Source organism: Haematobia irritans, chromosome 5, assembly GCF_050003625.1.
Source record: "Haematobia irritans isolate KBUSLIRL chromosome 5, ASM5000362v1, whole genome shotgun sequence".
NCBI classification, from domain to species: domain Eukaryota; kingdom Metazoa; phylum Arthropoda; class Insecta; order Diptera; family Muscidae; genus Haematobia; species Haematobia irritans.
The window spans coordinates 111,940-130,316 of NC_134401.1; the positions used below are offsets into that span (position 1 = coordinate 111,940).

The 18,377-nt window shown below is 29.8% G+C and overlaps 1 protein-coding gene across 1 annotated transcript in view; it reads left to right on the plus strand.

Annotated features, from left to right (window-relative positions):
* Positions 1-9,739: 9,739 nt before the first annotated feature.
* Pu (GTP cyclohydrolase punch) overlaps positions 9,740-18,377 on the plus strand; it is a 54,084-nt gene continuing 45,446 nt past the window's right edge. Inside the window, exon 1 of the mRNA XM_075309076.1 lies at positions 9,740-10,047. Coding sequence (XP_075165191.1) covers positions 9,876-10,047 — 172 coding nt within the window. The 5' untranslated portion in view covers positions 9,740-9,875. The remainder of the gene's footprint in view (positions 10,048-18,377) is intronic.

An 18,377-nucleotide genomic window follows, 5' to 3' on the forward strand; every position in this document is an offset into this window, starting at 1 on the left:
TAGCGCCAAAGACATTTTTATTTGTTTGTACGATGTGATTTTCGTAGAAATTAGATAGAATGCATTCCATATATTTAGGCTGTCCATTACATCTCTTTTAAAGAGAACTTGTTCTCTTTTTGTGTTCATATCTTTTTGTTCACTCTCTTTTTTTAGTGCCGTATTTTTATGTCCAACAGTGCTCTTTATGTACTCTATTTCAAAAAATCCTAGATTGATGGAATTTTATTTATTTAATAGGAATTCGCCACAATTGTTCGCCACTAATTGTTTACTGGGTTAAATCTGTTGACAAATTAAAGACCGGAACACAATTGCGACGTTTCGACGTACGGCGTAAAAATTAGAAATAGATGTAATTGAACGTACGACGTAAATACGCCAATACGTTGTCGTCGTCAATTTATTTTGTTTATTTTTTAAGAAAATGTGATTCTTTTTGTTTTGTATTGTTTTATTATATATTTATTTCGTTGTTTCTATCATTAGAAACTATTATTATTTTAATTTTAATATCAATAAAATTATTAATTATTTAATAAAGAATTTTTTTTTATTGTAGACTCTTTTTTAGTTAAAATGTTCTCTTTTTTTAAACCGAAAGTTCTCTTTTGAAAATTATCCATATGGAAACCCTACATATATTAGTTAACATTTTCCTATATTTATGTACCACTATACTACAGAATGAAAAAATTTAACGGAATTGAATTCATATATGGAATGATTTTATTGAACTTTTTTCATTCATTCGGACAAATCTTACTCTGAAAAAACAGTGAACCCTTTTTCATTGCAAAATGAACTAAACTGTAGTAATATTGACCATGATTTAGCCCTTAAGACTTTTTTCAACTTATGAATAAACTATACGCTGAGATATAACAAAAATTTTCCAAACTCATCTGGAATTGAATATTAATTTTTTACATACAATAATAAAAATTTCAAAACACTTTCAATTTCAACATATTTTCCTAAATATTCTTAATAACTTTTTTCTAAACTACCAATAAAATATTAATAACTTTCATTTAAAAGGTTTAATAAACAAACACCAATATATGTCTCAAAAATCCAAAATATTCCATGCCTTTATACTCCCTTGTTGCATACCTACTTAAAGATGCAACAGCCCACGCCATCGCCAACTATACAACTGAAGCCAGTGTTGCCAACTCCCCAAGGCCAAAAAGCACCAAAAAAATATTATAAATTCTAACATACCACCTTCCACCACAAAATCGAAAATTAAATGCTCTACTACTAAAAAAAAAAAAAAAAACTTCTGAAGATGTATTATAGAACTTTTGTGAATTGAATTTCAAAAAGTTAAGGTGGGTATTAAGATCGATTTTAGCCGCTAAAATATAAAATAGTCATTTTTTCACAATTACTTTTCCTTAATAAATCATTTTAAGGAATACAAACTTTGTGAAAATTTGCTTTTGGCTATTCCCCATCAAGTTATAATAAAATTTGCAGCAAATATGCATAATTTTATGCCCATTTTTACTGAGACAGTTTTCACTTTAGCGGCAAAACTCAAACTTAGTACTCACCATTATGAACCGCTATTCAAGTATACACCTTGATCAGTTTTAATGCTTTCGTCCAATTCATTTTGATCAGTGATGTTTTTCAACTTTCAAAATATTAATATATGGAAGGAGTCTATTGCTTATTTCAGTTGTGCGTGCTTTTGTGAATTTAATACAAACGATTTTAATGACATCTTTACCAAATTCAAAAATTCGACACTCATCGCTCTACTTTCCTACAGAATACCCTAAATAACAATATTAATTAAAAAATAATCAATACCAACTTCATAACAATCAAATTCTATATTTGGCAATAAATTTGAGTTTCTTCGGCTCTTGAAAGTTTAGTCAAAATTTTTGTATCAATTAAACTTAATACTGTTCAAAATAAAAAAGCACCAAAAGCACTAAATGAAAATGCCAGAAAGCACCAAGTTGGTGCTTTTTTTGAAAAGGCACTAAAAATGCAATTTGGTGCTTTTTAGAAATCAAAAAGCACTAAATTTGGTGCTAAAAGCACCAAATTGGCAACACTGACTGAAGCATGCCAAACAAAACCAAGCAAAGCCAAAACATTCCTACAACAACAAAAACACATGTGCCTTTATTGAAAACAACACCTCATTCAGCCAAATAAACCATCCGCGAATAACAAACACACACACACAAACCACTAAATGAACAAAAATAAAAACAACCCCACGCTCATGTATACACAACAAAACTCATCTTTACATTAATCACATTCCACTATGCCGATAAAGATCTTTGTACTATGCATTAGTTCATCGCATCTGCTGACAATTTACTCTAAGAATAATATTCGTAAAGGCACACCAGTTTATGAGCAATGAAACATTTAACTTAAAATTTGCAAATTTTTCAAGAAATGTTATCTACCATTTTTGACGAAAATGTCTGTAAATTTAATTACATGTGAACTAAAAATATTTCATTGGGTAATTTTTTACCAACAATTATTAACTATAGGAATTGTCAGTAAGAAATTGCTATCCATTTTCAAGTTCATTTTTCGTAAAAAAATATTTTCTCATACAAAAAAATCTTATTATTTACAAAATACTTTACATTTCACAAGTAGTTTTATAGCATGACAAACGAATTTTACATTTCCCGATCACAGTGGGCGATTGTCATATTACCACTTAGCCACCATAGCGATGGGGATAATATCCAACTTTGAAATGCTGACAGGGTATATATCCGCTGAATAACATGCCATGACACACCCTTTTAAAGTTTTTGTTTATTATTATCTGCACTTTATTATCAATGTATTAAAACTTCTTTATTAAGATGGTTTTTAAGTTCAAGTTTAGCCACTATATAACTCTTTGATGCAAATTTTATTATAACTTGATGGGGAATAGCCCAAACAACTTTTCATAAAGTTTATATTCTTTAAAATGGATTATTAAAGAAAAGTAATCGTGAAAAATATGGCGATTTTAGCGGCTAAAGGTAGGTATTAAGTTCGAGTTTAGCCGCTAAAATCGTCATTTTTTACGATTACTTTTCTTTAATAATCCATTTTAAGGAATACAAACTTTGTGAAAATTTGCTTTGGGCCATTCCCCATCAAGTTATAATAAAATTTGCTACAAATTTGTATAATATTATGCCTTTTTCTTACTGATTTAGTTTTCACTTTAGCGATTTTAGCGGCTAAACTCGAACTTAATACTCACCTTAAAGGTGGGTATTAAGTTCGAGTTTAAAGTGGGTACTAAGTTCGAGTTTAGCCGCTAAAATCGCTAAAGTGAAAACTAAATCAGTAAGAAAAAGGCATAATATAAATATTTGTTGCAGATTTTATTATAACTTGATGGGGAATATCCCAAAGCAATTTTTCACAATGTTTGTACACCTTAAAATGGATTATTAAAGAAAAGTAATCGTGAAAAAATTATGATTTTAGCGGCTAAACTCGAACTTAATACCCACCTTTAGCCGCTAAAATTGCCATTTTTCACGATTACTTTTCCTAATTAATCCACTTTAAGGAATACAAACTTGGTGAAAATTTCCTTTGGGCTATTCCCCATCAAGTTCACCCAGAAAAAATTGTCTTCGAAACTAAAGGAAAATATGTTCATCAAATTAGTTTAGCCATTTTATTTCCATTATGTTAAATTTTTGTGTGAAATAATAAAATTTACTTGTTTCAGTAAAAAAATCCTAAACTGAAAGCAGTTAGGAATAGTTCATTAACTAGAATAAGGCATGGCATTTTACTAATACTGTTTTCTTCGCTGGGTATAAGAATTTACCACTGAAAAAGAAAATTTTATTCACTGATAACAAAGCATTCGTAAAAATAAACAAAACCCGAACTAAAACCAAGTTTCCTCAAATTTAGAAAGATTTCTTATAAAATGATAATTCTGACTTCCTTTATTATAGAAAGCTTATCATACATACGAATAACACTTGGCATAGAAAATATTTTAGTTCACTCGTACTAAGAAGTATTCAATCCTTTCAAAACTTAAGGAAACACACTTGTTAGAATATAGGAAAATTTCCTACATTTCTTTTATCTATGTTACCTGTAATCGATACCTGTCATCGATGTGTTTGCGCGTGGGTTGTTTTTATATCCTCCACCATAGGATGGGGGTATATTAACTTTGTCATTCCGTTTGTAACACATCGAAATATTGCATATATATATATATATATATACACCCAGAAAAAAGTGACCCCTTCTTTAAGTTAAAATGAACTCATTGTGAAGAAAGTTGAACTTCGTATAGCGCCAAAGACATTTTTATTTGTTTGAACGATGTGATTTTCGTAGAAATTAGGAATAATGCATTCCATATATTAGTTAACATTTTCCTATATTTATATACCACTATACTACAGAATGAAAAAATTTAACTAATTTGAATTCATATATGGAATGATTTTATTGAAATTTTTTCATTCATTTCGACAAATCTTACACATTTGTGGTAAAACTTTTACTTCATAATTAGAACTGCTTACCTTCGTTTTTAAATACAATTTTATTTATTTCTATAAGCAATTTTATCTTCAATAAAAGACATGTTTTATTAATATATTGAATATATTTATTAAGAATCAACAGCATCGAATCTCTTTGAAATATTAATTTATTATTCCACTATTTCCAATTTCCGTGTGATATTATCAACTGTAAAACGCACTTTTTCTTCTTCTTGTACTTTTCACTTTTAATAAGTTGCTGCCTAACGAGTTTGTCCTCCTTTTACAATTTCAATACCTACAAATATAAAAAATCATAAAACATTTTTGTTGCAAAAGGTTAGCGTCACTGAATATTACCTGATAATTGAAGATTCCAAAATGAAGACAAATGAAAGGGTTGTTATTCTGCTGGTGTTTTCTTTCTTTATACACTATCACGAACATTGATAGATTTATTAAAAAAAACGAAAATTTTTCTCACTAATTTAAAATAAATATTTTATATATTTTATTTGTTTTTTTTTTTATTATATTATTTTTTAACAATCTCTCCGTATACCAAAACAACGCGATTCCAACTAAAAAAACAACCGACGCGCAAATATATCGATTACACCCACGCGCTAACACATCGATTACGATGACAGGTATCGATTACAGGTAGACAATAGAAATTTAGGAAAATTTCCTATATTCTAACAAGTGTGTTTCCTTAAGTTTTGAAAGGATTGCATACTTCTTAGTACGAATGAACTAAAATATTTTTCTATGCCATGTGTTGTTCGTATGTATGAAAAACTTTCTATTATAAAGGAAGTCGCAATTATCATTTTATAAGAAATTTTACTAATTTTTAAGAAACTTGGTTTTAGTTCGGTTTTTGTTTATTTTTACGAATGCTTTGTTATCGGTGAATAAAATTTTCTTTTTCAGTAGTAAATTCGTATACCCAGCGAAGAAAATAGTATGAGTAAAATTCCATGCCTTATTCTAGTTAATGAACTATTCCTAACTGCTTACAGTTTAGGATTTTTTTACTGAAACGAGTAAATTTTATTATTTTTCACAAAAATTTACCTTAATGGAAAAAAAATGGATAAATTATATTGATGAAAATTTTTTCCTTTAGTTTCGAAGGCACTTTTTTCTGGGTGTATATATATATATATATATATATATATATATATATATATATATATATATATATATATATATATATATATATATATATATATATATATATATATATATATATATATATATATATATATATATATATATATATATATATATATATATATATATATATATATATATATATATATATATATATATATATATATATATATTCTGGGTCGTGGTGAAATTCTGAGTCGATCTGAGCATGTCCGTCCGTCCGCCGTCCGTCTGTTGAAATCACGCTAACTTCCGAACGAAACAAGCTATCGACTATATATATATATATATATATATATATATATATATATATATATATATATATATATATATATATATATAATATATATATATATATATATATATATATATATATATATATATATATATATATATATATATATATATATATATATATATATATATATATATATATATATATATATATATATATATATATATATATATATATATATATATATATATATACATATATATATATATATATATATATATATATATATATATATATATATATATATATATATATATATATATATATATATATATATATATATATATTCTGGGTCGTGGTGAAATTCTGAGTCGATCTGAGCATGTCCGTCCGTCCGTCCGTCTGTTGAAATCACGCTAACTTCCGAACGAAACAAGCTATCGACTTGAAACTTGGCACAAGTAGTTGTTATTGATGTAGGTCGGATGGTATTGAAAATGGGCCATATCGGTCCACTTTTACGTATAGCCCCCATATAAACGGACCCCCAAATGTGGCTTGCGATTGCTCTAAGAGAAGCAAATTTCATCCGATCCGGCTGAAATTTGGTACATGGTGTTAATATATGGTCTCTAACAACCATGCTAAAATTGGTCCATATTGGTCCACTTTTACGTACAGCCCCCATATAAACGGACCCCCAAATTTGGCTTGCGATTGCTCTAAGAGAAGCAAATTTCATCCGATCCGGCTGAAATTTGGTACATGGTGTTGGTATGTGGTCTCTAACAACCATGCAAAAATTGGTCCACATCGGTCCATCATTATATATAGCCCCCATATAAACGGACCCCCAAATTTGGCTTGCGATTGCTCTAAGAGAAGAAAATTTCATCCGATCCGGCTGAAATTTGGTACATGGTGTTAGTATATTGTCTCTAACAACCATGCAAAAATTGGTCCACATCGGTCCATAATTATATATAGCCCCCATATAAACCGATCCCCAGATTTGAACTCCGGAGCCTCTTAGAGGAGCAAAATTCATCCGATCCGGTTGAAATTTGGTACGTGGTATTAGTATACGGTCTCTAACAACCATGCAAAAATTGGTCCATATCGGTCCATAATTATATATAGCCCCCATATAAACCGATTCCCAGATTTGGTTTACGGATCCTCTAAGAGAAGCAAATTTCATCCGATCCGGCTGAAATTTGGTACATGGTATTAGTATATAGTCTCTAAGAACCATTCAAAAATTGGTCCATATCAGTCCATAATTATATATAGCCCCTATATAAACCGATCCCCAGATTTGAACTCCGGAGCCACTTGTACGAGCAAAATTCATCCGATCCGGTTGAAATTTGCAACGTGGTGTTAATATATGGCCGCTAATAACCATGCCAAAATTGGTCCATATCGGTCTATAGTTAGTTATATATAGCGCCGATCCCCAATCACACAAAAATTGGTCCATATCGGTTCATAATCATGCTTGCCACTCGAGCAAAAATAATCTAGCAAAATTTTATTTCTATAGAAAATTTTGTCAAAATTTTATTTCTATAGAAAATTTTGTCGAAATTTTATTCCTATAGAAAATTTTGTCTAATTTTATTTCTATAGAAAATTTTGGCAAAATTTTATTTCTGTAGAAAATGTTGTCAAAATTTTAATTCTATAGAGAATGTTGTCAAAATTTTAAATCTTTTGAAAATTTTGTAAAAATTTTATTTCTATAGAATATTTTGTCAAAATGTTATTTCTATAGAAAATTTTGTTAAAATCGTATTTCTATAGAAAATTTTGTCCAAATTTTACTTCTATAGAAAATGTTGTCAAAATTTTATTTTGTCAAAATTTTATTTCTATAGAAAATTTTGTCAAACTTAATTACGTAGCCATTCAACGTAGCCATTCAACCAGAAATGAGCCTCATCGCTGAACAAAATTTGTCGATAAAAAAGCGGATTTTCTGCCAACTTTTCTAGGGCCCATTCACTGAAAATTCGACGTTGTGGCAGATCGTTCGGCTATTCATGATGAAATGTCAAAGCATACTGAGCATCTTTCTCTTTGACACCATGTCTGAAATCCCACGTGATCTGTCAAATACTAATGCATGAAAATCCTAACCTCAAAAGAATCACCCTTTAGAATAAGGCATGGAATTTAAAATTTACTTATCAAACATACGAATAACAATTGGCATAGAAAAATATTTTAGTTCATTCGTACTAAGAATTATTCAATCCTTTCAAAACTTAAGGAAACACATTAAGGAAATTTTCCTATATTTCTTTTGTCTACCTGTAATCGATACCTGTCATCGATGTAATCGATATGTTTGCGCGTGGGTTGCTTTTTAGTTGGAATCGCGTTGTTATGGTATACTGAGAGATTGTTAAAAAATAATATAGTAAAATAATATACTAAATAACAAATAATATATATAAAATATTTTAAATTAGTGAGAAAAATTTTCGTTTTTTGAAAATTATTAAACGTAAATATCAATGTGCGTGATGGCGTACAAAGAAAGAAAACACCAACAGAATAACAACCCCTTCATTCATCAGGTAACATTCAGGACGCTAAACTTTTGTGAAAAAATTGGTTTATGATTTTTTATATTTGTAGGTATTGAAATTGTAAAAGGAGGACAAAATCGTTAGGCAGTAACTTATTAAAAGTGAAAGGTACAAGAAGAAGAAAAACATTACGTTTTACAGTTGATAACATTACATGGAAATTGGAAAGAGTGGAATAATAAACTAATATTTCGATGATGTTGATTCTTAATAAATATATTTAATATATTAATAAAACATGTCTTTTATTGAAGAAAAAATTGCCTATAAAAATAAATAAAATTGTATTTAAAAACGAAGATAAGCAGTTCTAATTTTGAAGTAAAAGTTTTAAAACAAATATGTAAGATTTGTCCAAATGAATGAAAAAAGTTCAATAAAATAATTCCATATATGAATTCAATTCAGTTAAATTTTTTCATTCTGGTGTATAGTGGTACATAAATATAGGAAAATGTTAACTAATATATGGAATGCGTTCTACCTAATTTCTACCAAAATCACATCGTTCAAACAAATAAAAATGTCTTTGGCGCTATGCGAAGTTCAACTTTCTTCGCAATGAGTTCATTTTAACTTAAAGAAGGGGTCACTTTTTTCTGGGTGAAGGAATACAAACTTTGTGAAAATTTGCTTTGAGCTATTCCCCATCAAGTTATAGTGAAATCTGTAACAAATATGTATAATTTTATGGCTTTTTTTACCGATTTAGTTTACACTTTAGTGAAAAAATTACGATTTCGTACAAAATTTAAAAAAGAAACTAAAACAAAATCATTTGTTTTGTAATTAATATAAGTTAATTTTAGCATCAGTTTAACTATGGCCTTTTTCCGCTACATTACGAGCTATATATCATTATACATTACATTGAGATCCGTATTCACAAGGTAGGAAATAGAGTTTTTCTCGCGAGTGTTTAATCCTTGCGTTTACACATTTTACACTTTCTCATTATTTACTCTCGGCGGAAGACCTATGTTAGCAATTCCTAAAAAAAGCACTGCTAAAGAATACAACTTTATGAAAGCTTTGCGAGAAAACAGTAAGAGGATGGCTTCTATTAGACACCACCAGACTTGCAAAACGTGAGCTTCCCTACCCAACGTACTAGTTCTTTTAGTGAGAAAAGAACTTTCAATTTTATTAACTTTGTTATTGGCTTTATTTACAACAAATCAAAATAAAAGGTCGATGTATTATCGAGAGTGGTTTAGTCGTCGATTAGTCGCGGAAAAGGGAAGTGGATTAGTTAGAGACGGACAGCGTTTTTTCTGTTGATTCATCCTCTATGTAATCACTTTTATAAGTTAGATCCAATATAAATCGGAGAATAAAATAACGAATATGAAGCAAGTGAATGAAATCACAACACCAAATGTGGCTTCATTGGGTACAGCGATTTATAATGACGCGCGTGAGAGTGTCATTTCAAATCGAGACCAGCTGATTACGCCGAACAACAATAATGACAAAGATTTTGTACCATCAAAACAGGCTGTAATAAAATGTCAAATCGGTGAGTTATCAGCTGCCCACTTCTAACGTTTTAAATATTGTGACGTCAGTTCTGAAACAGGAAATTGGAATAATTATCTTAAATTGTCACCCATTCCATAAATCCACTTTCAAAAATGTTGCCCTGTTCCTACAAACTTGTTCTTAAATAGCCTGTCCACCCAATCTTCAAGTTTACTTACTTATTAAGGTGGATAATATGTTCGGTTTCCTTTTTGAATCAATAAATTTAGAAATATGAAATGTTTTGTTAGGGTGGACCCTTCCCATCCATAATTTAACAAGATTTGATAAAAATAAAATCGTCATTAAATATATTTTTGCACTTGAGATTTAGTTTTTTTTTAAGAAAATAAACATTTTTAATTGTTGCTGTGGATCATTCCTCATCAAGTTATAACAAAATTTTCAAAAAAATGTTATGGTTCCATTCTGGTTTTAAAGATTTATTTTCGATTTTAGAGGCTAAAATCGAACTTAATAAGGGGGACCAGTATTAAGTTGACATTATCGCGCTAAATTGATTATTTTTTCACGGTTACTTTTCTATAATAATTCATTTCACAGAAAATAAACATTTTTAATTGTTGCATTGCAGCAAGAAGATATAATTTTATTCTATTTTTGCTGATTTACTTTTGATTTTAGCGGTTATACTTGAACTAATTACCCACCTTTAGGTGGGTACTAAGTTCTTCTTTCACTAGGCTGAAAGAAGAGAATTCTTTTCTGAGAACCGTAATTTTTCGAAAAAAATCGTTCCATTTTTTGCGTATATATTTTAAGCACAATGACAAGGGATCTCCTTTTCATAGCCAAGTCTGAACGGAGCTTCACATTACGGTAGAACCACTTAGAGAAGCTTTGAAATAATCAGAAATTTCAGCAGCAGTTCAACGAAACATCAATAATATACTATTTATTACAAAAGATCGTACGAAACATTTCGAAATCTTAATTTATAATCACAGTGAGAAGTGAGTAGAAGTTACATGTCGGTTTCCATTACTAGCCATCCATTGCCTTTATTTGCAACGGCTAAATTTCTGGCTGAAATATCGGAACTTGTATCCACTTTTATCTACAGACATTTTAAAATTTTTGATACAACTTTTGTCAACTTATCTATGCAAAAAACGCTTCGACATAAAGCGTTGTATATGCAATATCTATCAGAATTTGACGAATTTTCGGAAAGAATTTCAGAAATAAATATTTCGACGTCATCATCTTTGGTACTTATTTCACTTATGGAAAGCGTTTATGATAAAGTCGGCTTAAAGAAGTGATCAATTCGCTTCTGAGATAAGGCGTATGCCTTATTCGTACAGATCTCGATAACATTTAATACTTGATTCTTTTATCGATTCAAAAAAATCGGACGACGTAAATCGATTGGCGACGTAAATCGAAGTTGGATGGAACAAACAATTTGACGACGTATATCGAAACAACGTAAACGAGGCGACGTAAATCTAGGGATTTAAACGCTTCGACATAAAGCGTTGTATATGCAATATCTATCAGAATTTGACGAATTTTCGGAAAGAATTTCAGAAATAAATATTTCGACGTCATCATCTTTGGTACTTATTTCACTTATGGAAAGCGTTTATGATAAAGTCGGCTTAAAGAAGTGATCAATTCGCTTCTGAGATAAGGCGTATGCCTTATTCGTACAGATCTCGATAACATTTAATACTTGATTCTTTTATCGATTCAAAAAAATCGGACGACGTAAATCGATTGGCGACGTAAATCGAAGTTGGATGGAACAAACAATTTGACGACGTATATCGAAACAACGTAAACGAGGCGACGTAAATCTAGGGATTGCTGTACTATTATCACAAAACTAGCTAATGAACAGAAAAATTGTCAAATTTCCCACTAATTGATAAACTCTTTTATATTAATATTCATTAAAACTCTTAATTGTTTTTAATCAATGTTATTTATGTTATTTATCTATACATATAATTTTATATTTTTTACTTAATATAAATTAAAAAAAAAATTGTTTTCGTTAATAATCATTTCTGTTTGTTTCCGTAAACAAATTTTGTTTTGTTTTTTTAAGTAGAGTATGGGGGTACAACGAAATCAATAAAGTTTTTGGGGGGGGCGCAGACAAAATTGGGCTGGGAAGCTCTGATCCATATGGTGCATCATTCGAAAACGCTTTTTTAAGTGAATGAAGTATTCTTATGGCCAGTTCCTCATACTCCGATTAATACTTAACCGGAGGATAGCCCGCCGGTTATGGGGATCAGCTGTTTTATCGACACGATAAATAATAATAATTTATCAATTGCACTTTTAGTTTGAAAATATTTTTCTCTGTTTGTTTTTTAAAACAACATCGATTATTTTTGTTTTTGTTATCAAACTTGTATTAAATTTGTAATTTAATTTGAAACTTTGGACTGACGGTTTTTTGCGTGTAGCAAGAAACAAATGAAAAATCCCACAGTAATTTATTTGTTTTGCTTTGGATTTAGAAAATATTCCACAACAATATAAAGCTTTTTTCCTTGAAATTTGAAAATTGGTCCGATTTTGGAAATATTTTGATATTTGTCAGTCAGTTTTTGTTTATAAATTCAATAATAAAATATTAATGATATTGGCGTAGCTAGGCGATTTTTAGGGTTTGCTATCTCCCCTGTCAAACACCACGTATTATATTTCTTCAACTATGTTTGTATATCATTGTATTAAATATGGCGGCGGACATTGTTGTTTTTGTAAGAGCCAAAATCAGTTTGCTTTCGTTTGGGATACGAAAGAGAGCCTCCATATGACATAAGCCAACAGTCCAATAGAATCAGGCACAGAGAAAAAAACCGGCCCATTTTATCGGCGGTGGATGACACAAAATTTTTGTCTCAGGCGGCGGCTTGACAACTAACCCGTTATAAATTTTTATATATTCAGCGGCGGACATTTATCCATTATAAAATCAAATTGAGATTATCGGAATGGTTATGATATTAGTTGTACAACTAATCTTACAATCAAATGTACATTTCATTCACATCTTCTGAGATTTTTGCAAAATTAATATAGAAACTTGATATTGCATGATTGTGCAATATACACGGATGAAAAAGACTGTTTTTCATATGTTTGGCTATAAACATTATTTGTTTGGAACACAAATTTTTAAACACAATATTTTTGAGTGCAAGCATATAATGTTCATAAACTAGCATAACATGTTTGGGACATATATGTTAATATGTTAGAACATATTATGTTTGGGACATAAAATGTTTGTAAATATAATATGCTTGGATGCAAACATATATTAATTTAGAAATAGCCTATAAACATATATGTGTTTATTAGCTTGGAGCGCTATTTAACAGGGAGCGATATTGAATTAAGTTGGTGGTTGTTGCTTGTTATTACAAAATTAACATTTTATTTTTCCTTGGGCAATTGATCAGCTACTTCTTTGATCCTTACAAACTGTGTGGTCCGCTGTTCGAATCCCCGTCCGGCAAAAGGTAAAATTAAAATAAAAAAATCACAATTGAATAATTTCTTCTACAATGTTTGTATTACAGAAAAAGGTGCTAAGAACTAAAAAAATCTCGTGGAAGTGAGAAAGATGTGGGGGAATATACAATTAGGCAGAAACAAAATTTTGAGCATTCAGGTCGAAAACCTATGTTGTTAGGACCTATATTACCTGTTTATTTTCGTAATTCATTATGATTGTAAATATATAAATAAATAAATAAAATTTTGAGCACAATATTGTTTGGGAGAATTTTTTTCAAGCATATAATACTTTTGGGTGCAAAATGCTTCCAAACGTATTATATGTTCACATAATAACATATTGTTTTTTGGAAGACAACATTATTGAATTTGGATGCAAAAATACAAAATGTTTGGAACTTAGACTACCCAAACACATATTGTTTAGACCAATATGCTTTCAAACATATTATATATTGGAAGAGATCAAACATATAAATGTTTGGGCAATACCCAAAAATGTATATGCTTGAAGCAAAATATGTTTGGGAGTATATGTTACAGAAGCGATTTTTTGTGAGCGTGTACCAGGGATGGAAAATACAATTTTTAAACAAGTATATACGGCCGTAAGTTCGGCCAGGCCGAATCTTATGTACCGTCCACCATGGATTGCGTAGAAACTTCTACGAAAGACTGTCATCCACAATCGAATTACTTGGGTTGTGGTATCTTCTTAACATCGTTTTCTAAGTTGTGAGTTAGTCCATACGTGGTAGAGAGCCAGAATTGAAATATGGGGGTCGCTTATATGGGGGCTATATACAATTATGAACTTGATATGGACCAATTTTTTGTGATTGGGGATCGATTTATCTGAGGGCTATATATAACTATATACCGATATGGACCTAGTTACACGCTCACAAAAAATCGCTTCTGTAACATATACTCCCAAACATATTTTGCTTCAAGCATATACATTTTTGGGTATTGCCCAAACATTTATATGTTTGATCTCTTCCAATATATAATATGTTTGAAAGCATATTGGTCTAAACAATATATGTTTGGGTAGTCTAAGTTCCAAACATTTTGTATCTTTGCATCCAAATTCAATAATGTTGTCTTCCAAAAAACAATATGTTATTATGTGAACATATAATATGTTTGGAAGCATTTTGCACCCAAAAATATTATATCCTTAAAAAAAACTCCCAAACAATATTGTGCTCAAAATTTTATTTATTTATTTATATATTTACAATCATAATGAATTATAAAAATAAACAGGTAATATAGGTGCTAACAACATAGGTTTTCGACCTGAATGCTCAAAATTTTGTTTCTGCCCAATTGTATATTCCCCCACATCTTTCTAACTTCCACGAGATTTTGTAGTTCTTAGCACCTTTTTCTGTAATACAAACATTGTAGAAGAAATTATTCAATTGTATAATTTTTTTTATTTTAATTTTACCTTTTGCCGGACGGGGATTCGAACAGCGGACCACACAGTTTGTAAGGATCAAAGAAGTAGCTGATCAATTGCCCAAGGAAAAATAAAATGTTAATTTTGTAATAACAAGCAACAACCACCTATTTCTAAATTAATATATGTTTGCATCCAAGCATATTATATTTACAAACATTTTATGTCCCAAACATAATATGTTCTAACATATTAACATATATGTCCCAAACATGTTATGCTAGTTTATGAACATTATATGCTTGCACTCAAAAATATTGTATTTAAAAATTTGTGTTCCAAACATATAATGTTTATAGCCAAACATATGAAAAACAGTCTTTTTCATCCGTGTAACTACATCACTTTGAAAAATCGTCAAATTGGCATAAAAACCCTTAAAAGGAAACACTTGAGTCGAGCATTTGAAGAAATCGTCATCTCATAACTAAGTTCTTTAAAATCGTCGTCAAATCGTCAGAGACCAAATTTACCATTAAAAATCGTCAAAATGACGAAAAATCGTCAGAGTTGGCTCCGCTGATTGTACTATTAAAATTGTTTCTTTGTTAAAAAAGTATTTCAGTTACACGCTTGTTAAACGGAGACATGAAATTTTCCCACGTAAATATAGAAATTTCCAATAAATGCATGGCTATATTTTAGTCGGCCGAAGTTTTGCAAGAAGTTTTGGAGAGAAAACTACATTTTCGCTGCAAAAATTTTGTTTTTTTGTAACATTTCCTAGATTTAAGGCCGATACTATGCTCGGGTTTCGAGTTGAAAATCCCATTATATTCGCGGTTATTTTTTTCTAACAAACGTATTACTGTTCAGTCTTGACGAAATCTAGATGAAAAGAAAGTGTGTGTCGATTGAGTTGGATTATCAGCCTTAAATCGAATCATTTTAATAAAGTAACAACAAAAATGGCAAGGCGGAAACTGAACATAGTACCAGCATTTAAAGAGACATTGCTAAAATGTTTAATAAGATTAGAAAACTAGATGCGGTGTACTCCAAAACAACTTAAACTACATTTAAATGTTGTGATTTCTAATCATAATAATATTTTTAAGCAACCGACGAAATCTAGATGAAAAGAAAGTGCGCGTCGATTGAGTTAGATTATCTGCCTTAAATCGAATCATTTTTAAAAAAGTAACTACAGAAATTTCAAGGCGGAAACTGAACATAGTACCAGCAACGAGATATCGCTAAAATGTTTAATTAGTTTAGAAAACTAGATGCGGTGTACTGAAAATCTAAACTAAATTTAAATGTTGTGATTTCTAATCACAATGTCTAATATTCTTAAGCAACCGAATCGAATGCAGCAAGCAATATCTTCAAAATCGATACACATTTTCTTTACCTTAAGATAAGTTTTACCATGATTTCAATTAAATATGCTTTTGACCTCTGTTAGTATCATTGTCTCTTTATGCATAGTACAATTTTTCTACGTGTGTATATATAACACATACAGAAATTAGTCGCAAGTGACATCGCCTCGTTTTAACAATTTCATATTAACAGAGTTATAATGTACATATTAAAACTAATTGATTCGAATTGTGTGGTGCAGTAAATAATAATAGAAGGGCACCTTTACACATTCACACAATATCCACTAGATTTATAAATTGTTAAGATTAGACTACGAAATAAAAATCATTATGATGCAATTTCGATAGAAATGTTGTCATTAAAACAATCTGTAAATTGGTAAAAGTAACCCTAGTTGGATACCACAACGGGACGTAATGCGAAATAAACTCATATCATGGCCTTGAATTAAAAACAACATGTGCATATCACCTAAAGTACGGAGGGGTCTAACTATTAAGATTCATGGAAATTGGAAATAGTGTATAAATAAAGTAATATTTCAAGGGTAGTCGATGCTGTCGGTTCTTAATAAATATATTTAAATTATTATTAAAACATTTCTATTATGCTCCCTTATAAATAATTAAAACTGTATTAGAATGTACGTAAGCAGTTCCAATTTTGAAGTAAAATGTTTATGTATGATTTGTCCACATGAATGAAAAACGTTCAATAGAAATCATTCCATATATGAATTCAATTCAGTTAAATTTTTTTATCCTGGAGTATAGTGATACATAAATATAGGAAAATGTTAAGTAATATAACATTTAGAAAGAAGGGGTCACTTAGACCCCTGCATATACAATCCGTTTCTCGCGCAAAAAAGGGTTACTCTGTTCCTCACTTTTCGTTTTGATGTTTTTCGTATTGAGACATTTCCATACTGTAGTGTGCTTTGTGTCGTTTGTTTAGATTAAATCCGCTAAAAAGTTAAGTTCACATTTTCGCGGTTTTGATCGAAATTTTTTAATTATCTATGTAATTCATAATATATGATTGAATTCAATGTATATCCCAATATGAGTAAATATTGGGATATTTTCTCCCGTGATGAAACTTGCGTCCAGTGTGCTTTGTGTCGTTTGTTTAGATTAAATCCGCTAAAAAGTTAAGTTCATATTTTCGCGGTTTTGATCTAAATTTTTTAATCATCTATGTAATTTATAATCTATGATTGAATTCAATGTATATCCCAATATGAGTAAAAATGGGATATTCTCTCCCGTGATGAAACTTGCGTCCATAACAATAAGTAACGTCGGGAGATCCGGGTATGTGGTGTCTATATCAAAACACGGACCGTGTGCCAAAAAGCTATTGCACTTATTTGCCCTTTTTCGTTTACACCTGAGCTACGGGTATACTCAGTTACCTTTTGTTTTACATTTCCCACTTGTTGAACAATTTTTCAATTTGAATGGCAATATAGCGGATGAAACACAACAAACTCTACAAACAATTATACGAGTATGTTCATATTGCCTTGATCTCGATTATTTAAAAACTGAATAGCTTTCAGAGATTTCAATAGTTTATTTTTATTGCAAATCAGTCAAATATTATATTAATTGTCATTTTTATTGGAAACATGACATTATTAATGATAAATTTTAAAATTGGACTTTGCGTCGACCACAAATGTTTTGTAAAAATTCCCTCTATAACATTCTCATCGAAAGTTATTGATTGGAATTGGATCAATATTTATTCATTATCTTAAAAGTCAAATCCCTTATTATAATAAAATAAGTGAAATATTTATGCTTTGTTTATTTTTTACTATTTTGAAAGTATTAAAGCATAAAATTATGTCGCAATGAAACAATGAAATGGACAAAGCAGAAACCTATAATAAAACAATAAAAAAAAAACTGCTAAATAAAACGAAATCAGTTGTTGCTTACTAACATTGCAACCTTTGCTCCTATAAAAAGCAATAAGGCAAATTAAGGACACTTATTGTTAATTCTGAAGCT